This window comes from Eleutherodactylus coqui, chromosome 6, assembly GCF_035609145.1.
Source record: "Eleutherodactylus coqui strain aEleCoq1 chromosome 6, aEleCoq1.hap1, whole genome shotgun sequence".
NCBI classification, from domain to species: domain Eukaryota; kingdom Metazoa; phylum Chordata; class Amphibia; order Anura; family Eleutherodactylidae; genus Eleutherodactylus; species Eleutherodactylus coqui.
Genome location: NC_089842.1, coordinates 68,864,177 through 68,882,576, shown reverse-complemented (window position 1 = coordinate 68,882,576; position 18,400 = coordinate 68,864,177). Strand labels below are relative to the sequence as shown.

Sequence of the window (18,400 nt, the reverse complement as noted above, 5' to 3'; positions counted from 1 at the left end):
CGAAGCCCATAAAAATTACTAGGATTACACTGTAGGTGAGGGCCCCCAAAAAATTTGTGTACCAACAGTTTTAATGTACCTCAGAAAAATTGCCCATGCCCAACCAAGAGGGTGGGTGAAACCCATTAATCGCTTTGGTTACTGTGGCTTCATTTGTAACTAGGCCTGGAGGCAGCCCAGTTAAAATAAAAATTGGTTCAGGTGCAAGTTTCAACGCTTTAATGAGAATTAAAAACATATAAACATTGTTTACAAAAGTAATATGACTGAGCCTTGTGGGCCTAAGAAAAATTGCCCGTTCGGCGTGATTACGTGAGGTTTCCGGAGGAGGAGCAGGAGGATGAATATAATACACAGATTGATGAAGCTAGAAGGTCCCCGTTTTTTATGGTGATAGAGAACGATGCTTCCATCCGCGGGTGCAGCCTACATATTGTTTAGGTACCGCTGCTGTCCTCTGGTGGAGAAGAGAAGTCTGGGGAAATCCAGGCTTTGTTCATCTTTATGAGTGTAAGCCTGTCGGCACTGTCAGTTGACAGGCGAGTACGCTTATCCGTGATGATCCCCCCCCCCCCCCCAGCCGCACTAAACACCCTCTCTGACAAGATGCTAGCCGCAGGACAAGCAAGCACCTCCAGGGCATACAGCGCGAGTTCAGGCCACATGTCCAGCTTCGACACCCAGTAGTTGTAGGGAGCAGAGGCATCACGGAGGACGGTCGTGCGATCGGCTACGTACTCCCTCACCATCCTTTTACAGTGCTCCTGCCAACTCAGCCTTTACTGGGGAGCGGTGATACAGTCATGCTGGGGAGCCATAAAGCTGTCAAAGACCTTGGAGAGTGTTCCCCTGCCTGCGCTGTACATGCTGCCTGATCTCCGCGCCTCACCAGCTACCTGGCCCTCGGAACTGCGCCTTCTGCCATCACTTTCAGGATCCTCCTCCTCCTCCTCAGGCCATACACGCTGAAAGGATGAAAGGCAAGCAGCATGGGTACCCTCAGCAGTGGGCCAAGCTGTCTCTTCCCCCTCCTCCTCCTCATGCTCCTCCTCCTCCTCCTCAACGCGCCGAGATATAGACATGAGGGTGCTCTGACTATCCAGCGACATACTGTCTTCCCCCGCCTCCGTTTCCGAGCGCAAAGCGTCTGCCTTTATGCTTTGCAGGGAACTTCTCAAGAGGCATAGCAGAGGAATGGTGGTGCTAATGATTGCAGCATCGCCACTCACCATCTGGATAGACTTCTCAAAGTTTCCAAGGACCTGGCAGATGTCTGCCAACCAGGCCCACTCTTCTGTAAAGAATTGAGGAGGCTGACTCCCACTATGCCGACCATGTTGGAGTTGGTATTCCACTATAGCTCTACGCTGCTCATAGAGCCTGGCCAACATGTGGAGCATAGAGTTCCACCATGTGGGCATGTCGCACAGCAGTCGGTGCACTGGCAGATTAAACTGATGTTGCAGGGTCCGCAGGGTGGCAGCGTCCGTGTTGGACTTGCGGAAATGTGCGCTGAGCCGGCGCACCTTTCCGAGCAGGTCTGACAAGCATGGGTAGCTTTTCAGAAACCGATGAACCACCAAATTAAAGACGTGGGCCAGCCATGGCACGTGCGTGAGGCTGCCGAGCTGCAGAGCCGCCACTAGGTTACAGCCGTTGTCACACACGACCATGCCCGGTTGGAGGCTCAGCGGCGAAAGCCAGCGGTCGGTCTGCTCTGTCAAACCCTGCAGCAGTTCGTGGGCCATGTGCCTCTTCTCTCCTAAGCTGAGTAGTTTCAGCACGGCTTTCAGCACGGGTGGTTTAGTGGAAGAAGCATACACCACCGCAGATACCACCACCGAGCAGGGGCCCGCAATTCTGGGGGTGGGTAGGACGTGAGCGGTCCCAGGCTCTGACTCGGTCCCAGCCTCCACTAAATTCACCCAATGTGCCGTCAGGGAGATATAGTGGCCCTGCCCGTCTGTGCTTGTCCACGTGTCCGTTGTTAAGTGGACCTTGGCAGTAACCACGTTGGTGAGGGCGCGTACAATGTTGCGGGAGACGTGGTCGTGCAGGGCTGGGACGGCACATCGGAAAAAGTAGTGGCGACTGGGAACCGAGTAGCACGGGGCCGCCGCCATCATGTTTTTGAAAGCCTCCGTTTCCACAAGCCTATACGGCAGCATCTCCAGGCTAATTAATTTGGTTATGTGCACGTTTAACGTTTGAGCATGCAGGTGCGTGGCGGCGTACTTGCGCTTGCGCTCAAACAGTTGCGCTAGCGATGGCTGGACACTGCGCTGAGAGACATTTCTGGATGGGGCCGAGGACAGCGGTGGTGAGCGTGTGGGTGCAGGCCGGGAGATGGTCGTGCCTGTGTCCTGAGAGGGGGTTGGATCTCAGTGACAGGTTGGGGCACAGGGGGAGAGGAAGTGGTGCAAATCGGAGGTGGTGAACGGCCTTCGTCCCACCTTGTGGGGTGCTTGGCCATCATATGCCTGCGCATGCTGGTGGTGGTGGCTCTCCGGCTGATCTTGGCGCGACAAACCTTGCACACCACAGTTTGTCGGTCGTCTGCACTCTCAGTGAAAAACTGCCAGGCCTTTGAGCACCTTGGCCTCTGCAGAGTGGCATGGCGCAAGGGGGCGCTTTGGGAAACAGTTGGTGGATTATTCGGTCTGGCCCTGCCTCTACCCCTGGCCACCGCACTGCCTCTTCCAACCTGCCCTGCTGCTGCACTTTCCTCCCCCTCTGAAGACCTGTCCTCAGTAGGCTTAGAAAACCAGGTGGGGTACAGTCACCTCATCGTCCAGCGGCTCTTCCTCCGAATCCTCTGTGCGCTCCTTCCTCGGACTAACTGCCCTTACTACTACCTCACTGATAGACAACTGTGTCTCATCGTCATCGACCTCCTCACCCACTGAAAGCTCTTGAGACAGTTGCCGGAAGTCCCCAGCCTCATCCCTCGGACCCCGGGAACTTTCCAAAGGTTGGGCATCGGTCACGATAAACTCCTCTGGTGGGAGAGGAACCATTGCTGCCCAATCTCGGCAGGGGGCCGAGAACAGTTCCTGGGAGTCTGCCTGCTCCTCAGAATGTGTCATTTTCATGGAGTGAGGAGGCTGCGAGGAAGGAGCAGCAGCCAGAGGATTCAGAGTTGCAGCTGTGGACGGCCTAGAAGACTGTGTGGTCGATAGATTGCTGGATGCACTTTCTGCCATCCACGACAGGACCTGCTCACACTGCTCAGTTTGTAATAAAAGTCTACCGCGTGAACCCATTAATTGTGAGATGATTCTGGGGACCCCAGAAACTTACCTCTCTCCTAATTCCGCAGCAGTCGGCTGCGATACACCTGGACCAGGAGCTCGGCCTGTGCCCACACCCTGACTTGGGCCTCCGTGTCCTCGCCCGCGTCCACGTCCTTTAGGCCTACCCCTACCCCTCAGCATGGTGTATTACGAGTAGAGCAGAAACAGAACGCTGTAATTAAATGTGCCGCTTATTGGCCTGTGGTTAGAAGCTGACTTCGCTTACGGAGCGCACAGCAGAGCCAGGAAACAATTATGCGCAAGCCTATAGTGAGACGTAGGTGTGAATCAGCTACTGGAATTCACAGCGCAGAAGCAGTGAAGTGGCCAAAGGCCAGTGGTAGGCCTTAAGTATTTTGCTTCTATTTTTTTTAAATGGTGAGGTGAAACACCAGACAGACACTGTATGCAGCGTATATTATGTATACTGTTTCCCTCTGACGGGATGACGGCGGTCAGGTAACGGGCACAGCAGAGCAAGGAAACAATTATGCGCAAGCCTGCTGTAACGCTTAGCTGGGTATTAATCAGCGACTACTACCCCCAGCAGACACGCAGTACACTGAACACGGTCACAGGCAGTTCAAATATAGTATTTTTCCCCAATTTTTTTGAAAAAGCCCACTGCCTATATAGACAGTATATCTCTTTCACCTTTCCCACTGTCCCTGCCTCACCAGTACTGCCCCTATACTCTGTAAAATGACTGCAGACTGAGGACGCTATGGTCTGCCTGCCCGATATACAAAAAAAAAAATTGTGCAACGCTGCTAAAAACAGCCTCAACAGTACTGCACACGGTCAGATGTGGCCCTAAGAAGGACCGTTGGGGTTCTTGAAGACGAATATAACACCTAACACTCTCCCTATAGCAGCTACAGCAAGACAGCACTTTCCCTGATCTCCGTCAGCATGCATCTGTGGCGAGCCGGGGGCGGGGCAGATTTTAATACTCCGGTGTCACCTGATCTCCCCAGCCACTCACTGCAGGGGGGTGGTATAGGGCTGGAATGTCACAGGAGGAAGTTGTAATGCCTTCCCTGTCTTTCTATTGGCCAGAAAAGCGCACACATTTCTCAGGGAAGAAAATGAAAGTAACTTGAACATCGCGTGGTGCTCGTCTCGAGTAACGAGCATCTCGAACACCCTAATACTCGAACGAGCATCAAGCTCGGACGAGTACGCTCGCTCATCTCTACTAGCAAGACATGGATCCTAAGTCCTGAATTCCAGGAATAGAGTAGCAACAAGCCGCTTTGCCTTGGCCAAGATAGTCATGAAAATGGCCAGGGCTGCAAAATGAATCTTTGATCTGGATGAAGGAAAGTCTAGCCTATGTCTTACATGATTTAGGCAACATTCCCATTTATAGACAAATGTCTGTCACCAAACACGTTCTACACATGCCAGGCCAGGGGATAAAAAATCAATCACTTCTTATATTCTCTTTTTTCCTAATTAGCCCATGTACCATCGCATGAGGTTCTAAAGTCCTCATGCCACATGAGGTTCTAAAGTAATCACGCCATATGCAAATGAGCAGAGAAGAGTCACGCCGATTAATAAGTTGCTATGTTAAAGGGGTTGTCCCGCGAAAGCAAGTGGGTCTATACACTTCTGTATGGCCATATTAATGCACTTTGTAATGTACATTGTGCATTAATTATGAGCCATACAGAAGTTATAAGAAATTTTTCACTTACCTGCTCCGTTGCTAGCGTCCTCGTTTCCATGGAGCCGTCGAATTTTCAGCGTCTAAGCTCCAAATTAGACGCGCTTGCGCAGTCCGGGTCTTCTTCTTTTCTGAATGGGGCCGCTCGTGTCGGAGATCAGCTCCGTGTAGCTCCGCCCCGTCACGTGCCGATTCCAGCCAATCAGGAGGCTGGAATCGGCAATGGACCGCACAGAAGCCCTGCGGTCCACCGAGGGAGAAGATCCCGGCGGCCATCTTCAACCGGAAAGTAAGAAGTCACTGGAGCGCGGGGATTCAGGTAAGCGCTGTGCGTTTTTTTTTTTAAGTCCCTGCATCGGGGTTGTCTCGCGCCGAACGGGAGGGGGGGGGGGGGGGTTGAAAAAAAAAAAAACCGTTTCGGCGCGGGACAACCCCTTTAACTACATCCCCTTTCTCTGGATAGACATGGATTACCCTGTAATTTGGGATGCAAAAAGCTGTCTATCAAGAAAAAGGGGACGTGGCTTGCTTGGTAGCTCATGAATCAACATGAATCTTCTGTCAGATGACTCTTTTCTGCTCATTTGCATACAGCACAGGATGACTTTGGAACCTAATTGTAGAGGTACATGGGCTCGATAGGAAAAGAGAGGGCATCAGAAGTGATTGATTTTTTTTAAACCCTGCTGGCTAGTAAAGTTCGTTTTAAGGATGAGATGGCAGTAACAAATTTCCTTTAAATCAATACAACTGTAATACAGATACACTTTTAATGCTGATGATAAAGAAAAATTGACTGCATTAAAGAGCCTTATTAACCCTTTTTTCACAGGAAAAAGACAATCCTGAGACAGAGTTTTACATGCAAGGCCTTGTCAATACCACATTTGATATGTTTGATGCTGGGACTGAAACTGTTAGCACAACACTGCGCTATGGATTAATGATTCTTCTCAAACATCCAGATGTTGAAGGTTGGTAAAGTGCTTGAGATAATAATAGGCTTCAACTCTTGAATAAAGCTATACATTGGGCCCAGTTGTTATAGTCAATTTTCATTGTCCAAAAGTGCAAGGCAATCGAGTTACATTACAGGCCTTACATGCTGTTCCTTTAACTGTTGCACAAACTGAAATGCACCAATTGTGGGTCTCAAAATTTCCCTCTATGTGACACAGGGTTGCACAAAACTTTTGTCTGTATACAACTTTGGAGGAAATTAGTTAGCATAGTCATGTGGCATTTGCAACTTAGTTGGTAAGATCGCCATATGTCAATGTTCCTATACTAGGAGAATGCCTCAAGAGGAAAGTAGTCATGTTTTCCTGGAGTGCTCTAGACTTTAAAAAAATGCCAAGGAGCCATTAGCTTCTAAACTGCAAAATATAGGAGGCAAATGAAATTTGTAGTCACCATGTTTAAATATACATTACTGTTAAAATGAAAAAGCCTTCGGCTCTATGTATATGGGCAAGAGACTCATGCAAGTTCCAACTGATGCAGTATGGAAGGAACTTGCACGAGTAAACAACCCATTATTTTATAGTGTTTTAAAAACAAGTGCAAATTTTCTCTTAGACTGTGGGTCAAAATAGAAAAAAATCAGAATGTCATATTTTTGGGAAATTCTTGTTCAAGTATTGCCCATTATTTCCTATGGGTATATAAAAAAAAATCATATTGCATCCGCTTGCCATGCGATTTGCATGCGCGTTCAAAGCTATTTTTTTCTATTAACTATTGGAACAACATGCTATTTTTGTTTCCATGATCATGAAAAATATGTTTGCAAAGTGCATGTACTGCGATGCATAGTGTTTTAAAAGCCAAATTGCATCATAATCACAGAATAATTGCAAGTTTACGACCAACATCGCACTTCTCTGTGTAAATAAAGCCTTAGGGACTCTAGCTCCGGTGCCATGAAGTGAAGAAGCCAAAGCTATCAGCTCTTTTCTCACTGTTCCGTGGACATTGTACATCACAGCTGAAGGCTGCACGTTATCTTGCCCTTTGCGTAGTCACATCTAAATCTGAACAAGGTGCGTTACGCCAGGGAGCATAATTCTCCAGTTATCAAACCACCAATCCTTATACATATATATGTCTAGTAACACACTATATAGAGGACTTAATTCCTAAAATGGGCCAAACTAAAGGAAAGCAACTGGATGTAAACTCGGAAGCAACTACTAAAGTAATCCAAGTCAGTGGTGCCACCAATAGAATGGACTCTACACTTTCTATGCATCCTCCCTCCCCTACAACATCAGAGAGTGAGAATCTTTTGTTGAGAGAAACACCAATAATGGACTATAAGGTACTAGCAATCGAGGTGGAGAAGTTGATATCTCCTGATATCCAGGAAACTTTGGCGACCACGATAGTAGGCTCTTTATGTCAACTCCAGGAGGAGATGACACAACATGGTAATCGCTTGGAGGTTATAGAGCACAAAATGGAAAAAATATCAGAAGACCATGGCTCCATAGCTAGATACATTGATCATCTTCTAAAAGTTAACAAAACACTCTGCGACTGCATGGAAGATCTAGAAAATAATCTACGTATTATAGGGGCCCCGGAAACATATCTACAAAAAGACTTAGGCCAGCTGGGTTAGCTTACGATCCCCAATGCACTGGGAATTTCCCATACCTGCAAATCTGAACGAGCGCATAGCTTAGGGCCAGACCTCCGAAGCTCAGGGAATAATATGCCCTTGCCTAAAAAAATTCAACCTAGACCAGTCATCGTAAAGTTTCTAGACTACACCAACAAAGCTCTCATTCTACGAAACTTTAAAAGCTGCAAAAGTCCACTGGAACTTGGGGGTCAGGAAATTAATTTTTTTTTTCAGATTTTTCTCTAGAGGTCCAATGAAAAAGAAGGGCGTTCTCACCAATTTGCTCTGCTGTATATAGGAAGCAAACTAAAAGTATTCCATGGGGACGGTTCCAGTCTCACTTTTCATGATCCCAAGAAGGCAGAGATGGAGTTGTGTCTGACATCACCTCGGACCTGCCTGGTTCAGCTGGGAGAAAGCCTCCGCTATAAAAGGAAGGACTATGAAAATTAGCAGGAAGTCACTTCAGGCCCCTCAACAGCACCAAAAGAACAGTGTTGTAAGATGGTTATAGCATCGACACCTGCCACTTGAAAAGACGAGCCAAGTTGTGAGTATACGACATCAAGTGACATTTATACCTTGGACGGGGATTGTCACAGGACATTAGATGGAATAGTATTATACATTTTTCTTGTTAGGAATTGTTTTATCTTAAAAGCCATTAACAGCTTTGATTTTGAAAAATATGTAGCCACTACAGATTATGCATCAGTTCTAAGTACTAATAGAAAATCGTCTGGAGTGAAAACGCCGATTTAAATCTAATGTGACCTTACCAGGCAATCTCCTATTTCCCCTTCCCCGTGCAGGCTCACCTCTTCCTCCCCGCTCGTTCTGTACAATTGGAGGGGGTCGGATGGGGTGGGGAAAGCTTAGCTCCGCCCATGTCCCACCCCTTGCTTATAGCCATTAATGGGAGGAGGCAAGGCAGATCGGCGCTTAGCTCCATCCCCGTCCCGCCCCCTCCCATTGCACAGAACGAGCGGGGAGGAAGAGAGGTGAGCCTGCATGGGGAAATGGAGGAGAACTGAAGAAGGAAGTTTAGCAGCCATGCTGCAAAACTCCCTCCCACCTACGGCTGCTACCATGGGCTCCCATAGGAGCCCATACAGCAGCCAACGTATTTCGGCCCAAAACATAGTTCAAGGACTATGTTTTGGGTCTGGCGTAAAAATGCCCGGCGCTATATTGGCTTGGCCGGGCGTTTTTACGTCTCGCAAATATGCCCATGTGATCTGATGCATTGGAATCCAATGCATCAGATCACAGCGCATATTGGCCGGCTGTTATGCGCTCATAGGAAAGAAGTCTGAGTTAGAGGTTATCATACCTCAGGTGTGATTCCATCAATATATTTCCCATCCTTCATCTTGCGGCATCTCCCATCATAGATGTGCGCTCCATAGTCAGTAGTGTAGTGCATCCATCGACCTCTATGGCGCATGCGCGAGATTATACATGTCACAATAACTCTACGTCATGTTATCTATCATGGGTAAATAGACTTCACCATACCAATGTATCCAACACAGAATGCGCATTCACGTGACTCAGAGCATCACGGCATACTCTTGCCCATCAATGTAAGGGCTCCCACACACTTGCGTTTTTCTTAACTCTGTGATATCGCTGCATTTTTTTTTAACGTGATTGTCAATGGGACTTTCTAATGTTAAAAACGCATCGCACAAAAATCACAAAGCACGGGGGGCACGGCCTGGAAGGAGAACTGGATGGTCGCACCATAACTTAGCTCTCCTCCAAACCTGTCCAGCGACTAAAAAAGCGAGTAATTATTACAGCTCAAATCACAAGATTTCTACTCCTGAGGACAACTAAAAGTGGCTGCCATGCCTAGGAGAGTGAGAAAACTCTCTCCAAAGAAGCTGACAGACTTTTATGCGACAAGGAGCTGAGAAGAGGAGCCCAAAGATGGCGGCCCAGAGCTCCCGCGCGCGGCAAGAGAGGACAGATCTCCGAACTCCACGACTGCAATAAGGATATCTCAAAAAACGAGCGGCGGTAGGAGTCTGCCTGAACTGCCAACAAGCAGAGAAAGCTTTTCCCCTTCTCCGCTGAGGGCAGTACTGCCGATAGCAGAAGATTCCCTGCCCGACCGCTCGAGCCACGGGCCGCGAAGCTCACCTGCCGCTGCCGCATCTCAATCACCAGGGGGTCCTCCCGCTGCCGACACAGGGAGCCGCATGAACGGAGGAGTCAGAGCTCCCCCCGACATATCAGAACTGCCTGCATGCGGGGGACGGGAGGTGCGCACTGAGGAAGCGCTGGCCGCGGCTCTCCCACCTCCCTCGGGACAGCTCCAGAGCTCTCACCCTCGCTGATGCCTGGGATCGCTGCTAACAGTTCAAGCTGGACACAGGGATTACAGGTGGGTGAGGAGGGTTTCCCCTGGCTGGCTCCAGATGAGAGCGATCGGGTCCAAGTTGCGGCAGCCACGATCTTATAGGGACAGTCCCCCCTAGATCATACGGCCCAGACACTCAGAGATGTCTTCCCCTGCAGCACGGCCCAGACACCCAGAGATGTCTTCCCCTGTAAAGCACCACAGCCTATGCTGCAGAGGGGAGGCTCTGATGAAACAATAACTACTCACCACAAAAAAGGAGCAGAAGCCCCAAGTGATAAAAGATATGCTCTGCAAGACAAACCAAGGTCTGAAACAGAACTACTGGGTTTTCACAGGAAAAATGGGGATAAGCCAGCCAGCCACACAAACGTAGGCTCCCCTCCTCGCTCTACACCCATGGAAAGCCACCTGACTAAAAGCACCTTTATGCCAGACATCAACCCCCCAGACAGGGCTCAAACACGCAATCCCCATGTTGTAGATTCCGCTTCTTCCCCCTCGATGACCTCAGGGTCACCAAGCAGCAAAAGAGTCTTTCAGCAGTCTCCACTTAACCCAGAATCGGCGAGAAACAATAAATCTAACGCTTCCAGCCCGCTAAAACAACGTGCTCGCTACTCCTCTGGCTCCGATCAACTACATGAACCATCACTAGAAGACATCCAAGCTTACAACCATGCAGCTTCTGAAAGGTTCATAAAAGAAGCAATGCTGGCACTGCAGACCTCAATAAAAAGAGACATTGCCACAAGCCTTGCAGGCATAAATGCGACAGTAGACGAGCTAGGAGAACACGTGGATCATACAGAGCGTAAAATGGGAGATTTTGCATCAGCCCACAACTCACTGGTGGACTCACATAACAACCTAGAAGAAGAGGTAGAAACCCTGCGTAACAAACTGGCAGATATCGAAGACAGAAATCGCCGAAACAACATTAAATTCAGAGGTATCCCAGAATCGACTCCTCCTTCCGAGCTTACCGCTTTTCTACAAAGCCTGATTCGAGCGGTCATTCCACAATGCTCACTCCTGGATCTCATTATTGACAGGTCCCATAGACTTCCTAGAGCTCAGTCGATACCAAACACCTACCCCCGAGACACGATTGCTCAGATCCACTTCTTTCACATTAAAGACCAACTTATGAAAGCTTCAAGACAATCATCCACGCTACCAGCTCCCTTCCAAGACATCACACTCTATGCCGATCTCTCCCAAACCACAATAGCAGCAAGAAAGAAACTGACCCCCATAACCTCAACCTTACGACACCACAACATAAGATACAAATGGGGCTTCCCAACCAAAATCATCATTATAAGAAATCAGAGAACCCATGTCGTTTCAACATTGGATAAAGGCATGGAATTACTGGAGGAGTGGAACATTCTTGCATAATACGGTCGAACCAAAACCAACCCAAGAGCAACAGTCCCTCTCCTAAGATAGTACAGGAGTGGAAAGATGCAATCTAGAAGTCCTGAATTGCTGAATAATGGTTCCAAAGTACAGGTTTTTGTCACCTTTTCTGCAGATCTTCCCCGAGTCTGCGCAGTTTGACTCACTGCACTATTATGTTTTTGTTTACATTTACAATTGTTCTAACTTTTTTCACCCCCTACAAGGTACCTAATAGTTGGCGTCCTACAAACTGCTTACTTCTATTGAAAACCATTGATATATGCTATCTTAGACATAACTGGAGTTGTGGCACGGTTTCCTTGATGCAAACCCATGAACACACAAATGGCGTTAAAAATTATATCTCTTAACGCAAAGGGTTTGAACAGCCCTTTTAAAAGATCTCTCTTGTGGAAAGAAATCAAAAGATCCAAAGCAGAGGAGGTTTGCATCCAGGAAACTCATTTTCAAAAAACTGATACCACCAGATGGAGCAACAAGGACTTTCCTCGAATTTTCTACGCAAACAGCCCAAAGAAAAAAGCAGGAGTCCTTGTTGCGATAAAAAAAACAGTTGCCTTTGAGCTACTGCGAGAGGTTCTAGACGAGAGGGGTAGATTTGTTGCCTTGGTATGCAAGATTAATAATGTGACACTCACTATAGTGAGCGTCTATGCTCCCAATACTGCACAGATAGCCTTTCTAAATTTTACTCTCAAACAGATCTCACACATAATAAAAGGCAAACTACTTATATGTGGAGATTTCAACATCATCCACAGTCCAGATTTGGACTCCACCTCAAGAAGCGGCAGGCCTCCCCCCCACCTCTCTCAGTGGCTTCGCAGGGAAGACATATGACGTGTGGAGATGCAAACATGCATCCGAGAAAGACTATACGTTCTTCTCACACAGACACAATACCTACTCCCGTATTGATATGTTCCTAACAACTAAATGGCTTCTTCCATTGGTAGAAAAATGTGACATAGGAGACATTTCCTGGTCAGATCATGCCCCAATTACTATCTCCCTCTGCCTGTCCTCTCCAACCCATAACACTTTTTTATTTGGAGAAACAATATTCACGTAATGTCCCTCAAAGACAACACCTCCACAACCGAAAAGATGCTTTCTGAATTTTTTGCCTTTAACTCCCTTCCATCCACCAACCCAGCTACGCTCTGGAACGCACACAAGGCGTATATAAGAGGCCTTCTTATCCAACAGACAGCGCACTACAAGAAACAACGCAACGCTATAACATCAGATCTATTAGCTAAAGTGTCCGCCTTAGCTGTGACTCATAAAGCAAACCCCTCCCTAGCAAACCTACTTTCTTTAAAAAAAAGCAAGAACAGAACTTCAGGCACATCTAGCAATAGACTACGAGAAACACCTAAAAAGACTTAGAATGCAACATTACTACATGCATAACAAGGCGAGTAAACTAATGGCCAAAAGAGTTAAAGCAATTAATTCAAGCACGAGAATCCCCTTCTTAATATCCCAGACTACTAAGGAAAGAATTTACAGCCCACAAGAAATCGCTGATGAATTCAGCAAATACTATAATGCGCTATACAACTTAAACAATGATATAGATACACCCCAACCCAACGAGAAATCAATTAACTAATTCCTCTCTCCATTATCTCTCCCATCCCTTTCATAAAAGCATGTACAACAATTATGCCTACCTATCTCACCACAAGAAGTAGATCAAACTATCTGCTCGTTAAAAAAGGGCAAGTCTCCGGCTCCGGATGGTTTCTCTAACGAATACCTGAAACTATTCAAACCAACTCTACTCCCATATATATGCAACTTTTTCAACAACATAATGTCATCAGGCACAATTCCCCCGGAGAACCTAAAAGCAACAATAGGTACTATCCCCAAAGAAGGGAAATCCTCCGAGACTGCAAGCAATTTTCGCCCTATCTCTCTCCTCAATTCAGATATCAAATTATATGCAAAAATAATAGCTAATAGACTATTTCCCATCTTGCCTCAACATATTAAAAACGATCAGGTGGGGTTCACGAGGGGTTGCCAGGCCCCAGACGGAACAAGACGACTGATTGACCTAGTGGCCAGGGCCGATGCGACGCAAACGCCTTCTCTGCTCCTTGCTCTGGATGCGGAGAAGGCGTTCGACAGGGTGCACTGGGATTTCATGCGTAGCACACTAGAAAAATTTGGCCTCTCTGGGTCAATTCTCTCAGCCGTGACTGCCCTTTATACCGCCCCCTCAGCTTCTGTGCTAACGAACGGGGTCTTATCCAAACCATTTCAAATTACAAATGGCACACGACAAGGATGCCCCCTCTCTCCTCTTGTATTTTCAATGATGATTGAACCACTGGCGGAGGCAATAAGGTCTAACCCACAAATAGAAGGCATCCCCATAGGAACAATCACACATAAAATTAACCTATTTGCAGATGATGTGATTTTAACTTTAACAAACCCAAGAACCTCACTTCCCCAGGTGGTGTCCACCTTGCAACTATATGGTTCTGTCTCCTTCTATAAGGTAAACTCTACCAAATCACAAATGATGGGCATCCACCTAAACAAATCGGACGAAAAGTCCCTAAAAACATAATTTCCATTCCAATGGTGCCCACACGCTCTACCTTACCTAGGAATAGCCCTAACTTCCTCAGCTGATGCCCTCCCAACAGCAAATTTCCCCTCACTGAGATCCTCAATTCAAAAAGAACTAGATCGCTTGTCCACATACGAGCCCAGCTGGATGGGTAGAGTGATATTGTACAAAATGCTCATTCTTCCTCAGATTTTGTACTACTTTAGGACAATCGCGGTACCTATCCCAGACCCCATATTTGCATCACTTCACCAACAGATGAACAGATTTATATGGAGGGGAGCTAAACCCAGAGTGGCATTCTCTATCCTAAATAGACCCTTGAGATTCGGAGATCATGGTCTTCCAAACCTCCGAAACTATCACAAAGCCTTCCTTCTTAATCGACCAGACAAGACACTGGTGTAACTTGGAGTCAGACAAGACATGGGCGACCACTGAATCAACGATATCAGGGGTATCCAACTGGAAAGCATATCTACTAGCCAACTCTATACAACCGCAGGGAGACCCACAACTCCCCCCCGCCAGTGATAACCTCACTACAAGCATGGAACACAATAAGCGGAGGAGTTAATGCAGAACAAATCATATCAACAAAAATCCCACTCCTACTCCTTACTCTAAAGTACTTAATCCCGGACCTCTCCTTAAACAGCTGGCCACATAAATCATCCATGACTATACCAGACCTGCTCCAAGGAGGCACCCCTCTAGCCTTTTGGCAGATACAGAAGAAATATGCAGTTCCTGACTCGGAACAATATACTTACCTTCGTATTTGCAACTTTTTAAAGGCCCACAAAACAACCTCCCTAATGCTTCCAAACCCTCTAAACGACCTGCTAAACGCAAATATAGCACCACAGAAAAAACTATCCAAAACTATCTATACTTCCCTCTCCTGGCATCCAATTCTTTAAGAAAACGGTTAATTTTCTAAATTGGGAAAAAGATTTGAATAAGAAATTCTCACAAAATATGTGGTGCGATGCCCTAAAATGGGCTCACAAATCCACATCCTGCGCCTCTCATTTGGAACAATATCAAAAACTTCTAACTAGATGGTATTGTTCACCACTTAGACTGTCACAGATGAAAAAGGATATCTCACCTCTCTGCTGGAGAGGATGTGGAGAAACTGGGTCTTTGCTTTACATATTCTGGTCCTGCCCTCAAATTCGCCATTACTGGGGCATGGTCTCACAATATATTTCTAATCTGCTCCACATCACAAACAAGCTCGAACCTGAACTAGCCTTGCTCTTAATAGGCATAGAAAATATACCCAGAAATCACAGGGTTATAGTATCTCATATACTTCACACTTCGCGAAGTCTCATAGCGAGAAAATGGAGATCCAAACATACTCCATCCATAGAAGAAATGCAGGAAACTGTTTCTTTAAATTGTATACATGAAAGGCTGATTGCCCACCAAAAAGACACTCTAGCTCAGTTCCGGAAAGACTGGTCAGGGTGGACCCAAGCAATGAAAATGCCAACAGGTTTCGACTAGTCATGAGCCGGCTCTTCTCCTCCCCCTCTCCCACCTCCGACTCCATCCCCCCTCTTTTCCTATCTGCCTACCCACTACGCTCGCCCTGCCTGGGGTGTGAAGGAACACACCAAGCACGCTTGGGGGACAGAAGTCACTTCTCTCCCTTTCACAGAATCTAGCCATAAAAGCACTCATTTTGATACCACAAGAACAAGTAAGCTTCTAGTGGAGCCATCTAAAAAGTATAGGACAAATATCTTAAGGTACCTTTAAAGTTAAGGTTAAATTTACAGTTTTCCCTGCTTTCTCCACCTCTTCCCTCTAACGTCCCTTAACTTCCCTCTCAAAAAAATTGCTGTAACATGTATATTGTAAACTCCTGATGTAGAAACAACTATTCAATGCTTGTACATGTTGTATGTATTAAATGCCAATAAAAATTCTCTGATTTAAAAAAAAAAGAAAAAATCACAAAGCACAAACTTGCAATGCGTTTTTAATATTAGAAAGTCCCATTGACAATTGCGTTGAAAAAATGCAGCGATTATCACAGCGTTATAAAAATCGGGTTGTGGGTGTTCACCCTAATGGTGTATAATACTACAGATCCTAAAACCTAGGAGACCAATTGTCTCTGGCTGCAATTCTCTTTTTAGTAATTCCGCAAAATTTTCTGATAGAGTACTTAGGAAATTTTGAGAAGGAGCAGATTCTTATATTAAAGATAATGGTGACTTTCTTTGCAAGATCAAAAATTTGAAGCTATCAAGACCAGTTATTTTAGCATCTTTTCATGTAGTCGCGCTATTCACCTCCATTACGCATGAGAGGGTTGAGGGCCACTAGACGCTGTCTTGACTGTTTTGATTTGCCTGTGAGCTGTCGTCGCTTTGTCCTGTTGCTGTTGTAGTACATCCTCTCAAATAACAATTTTGTCGGCTACAGCCGGCTCCATTGAAAGCAATGGGCTGCCGGCGAGCGCAGGATGAATTTTCTGGAAGGGCTTAAAAATATAAGCCCTTCCCTGAAATTCATCCAGAAATGTGTAAAAAGTAAAAAAAAAAATATACTCACCTTGTCCCGGCAGACGGAGTTCAGCCGCGGCCGGCCGGCAGTTCTCCTGAACTGCTGTGAGTAGTATTCAGCAGCCGGGGATTTAAAATCCCCGCCTGCTGAATAAGCTGCCTCTGATTGGTCACAGCCTCACCAATCAGAGGCAGCTCTCACTCACCCATTCATGAATGGGAGAGTGAGTGCTGCCTCTGATTGGCTCAGCGCAGAAATACTACAGAAAGCAGTTCAGGAGAACTGCCTGCCAGACGCGGCTGAACTCCGGCTGCAGCGGAAAGGTGACTGAGTATACATTTTTTTTTTTTTTTTTTTTTTAATTTTTACACATTTCAGGATGATTTTCAGGTAAGGGCTCATATTTTTAAGCCCTTCCCGAAAATTCATCCCACACTCGCCGGCAGCCCATTGCTTTCAATGGAGCCGGCTGTGTTGCCGGCTCCATGGAATTCAATGGGCTAACATCGTTCTTCTCTGCCACAGCTGTTACAGCTGTGGCAGAGAACGATCTTTATGCTGACAGTGCGGGGGGGGGGGGGGTGTCTCACTCTTGCCACTATCGTGGCTTAGTAGTGAGACCTCGGAGCCCGAAATGCAGCCCTGCATGTTGCTCCTCGCCTGCCCAATCCATTTGTGTTTTTTACATGGCTTTGGTGATTTGCTAAGATTTTCACAAATGAAAACCTTAGCGGAGCACCAGTCATATACAAAAATGCTCGAGTCGCCCATTGACTTCAATGGGGTTCGTTACTCGAAACGAACTCTCGAGCATCACTGAAAGTTCGACTAGAGTAATGAGCACTCAAGCATTTTGGTGCTCGCTCATCTCTATTAGATATCTCTCCCCGGGGCAGCTTACACAATATAGATATTTAAAAAATCCCAGTCACCTTGGTAAAGAGTCAATTAAGTATTTGATAATACATATAGGTAAGATCCCTGAAAAATATATAAATTAAATTACCCCCAAATAATACATAAAATTATAAACAAATTGCATTTTCCTTCTTGGGATGGTATCATTTGATCAAAATGATTAGTTTCCGAAAGCTGCATTATCATTACAAACTATTCCCCTTTTACTAAAGTGACAAGATTTTGGAAAGCTATACACCGCATTCATGGCTTTCATTTGGTCCTGCCAACGTTCCCGTATCGCTTTGAAAAAGGCAGGCTAAATTTCCCAGATATCTGGGCGTATAATGTGGCTAGTCTTATGAGACACTCGCTTGATTGGCTACAGATGTCTAGCCATTTTTAAAATATGAGTTAGAAAAAGACTTCCTGCATCCTTGGAGCTTAAATACTCTGCTGCACACAGGATTCTCCAACCTTCCTACGGGGGCTAAACACTCTACTATGGCAAAATACACTATCGTTGCTTGGAAAATAAGCTGTGAAAACTATAGACTATCGTTCAATTTATCAAAACATATGGATTTATGGGGACATCCAGAATTTAAAGCAGGGCAAGACAAAAAAATGTTTAAATTATGGCGTAGGGGAATTATGAAGGTTCATCACCTGCTTCATCATAGGGAACCTAGATACAAAACATTTGAGGAGATATGTGATATATACGATTTGCCCACCTCACACTTTTTACCATATGCGTAAATATACAGTAAGTTTTTTTTTTTTTGATGACCAGACTTGTGGATGTCTCTAAAGAAGTGGTGGCTAACCCGATTGACACTCTTATGTGAACATCATCACAGAGACACTCTATATCTGATTTGTATTGCCCAATTAGAGAAGTGTAAGCTACACCAGATAACACACCTCTGTTAAAAAAAAATGGGCACGGGAACTACGGGACCCGGAACTATCCCAAAAATTCGCTGATGGGTTG

General features: G+C 46.2%; 1 protein-coding gene across 1 annotated transcript in view; it reads left to right on the top strand.

Annotated features, from left to right (window-relative positions):
• Positions 1–18,400, top strand: part of LOC136632211 (cytochrome P450 2A13-like) — a 60,197-nt gene that overhangs the window by 31,182 nt on the left and 10,615 nt on the right. The window contains exon 6 of the mRNA XM_066606941.1: positions 5,798–5,939. Within this exon, the coding sequence (XP_066463038.1) occupies positions 5,798–5,939 (142 nt within the window). The remainder of the gene's footprint in view (positions 1–5,797; positions 5,940–18,400) is intronic.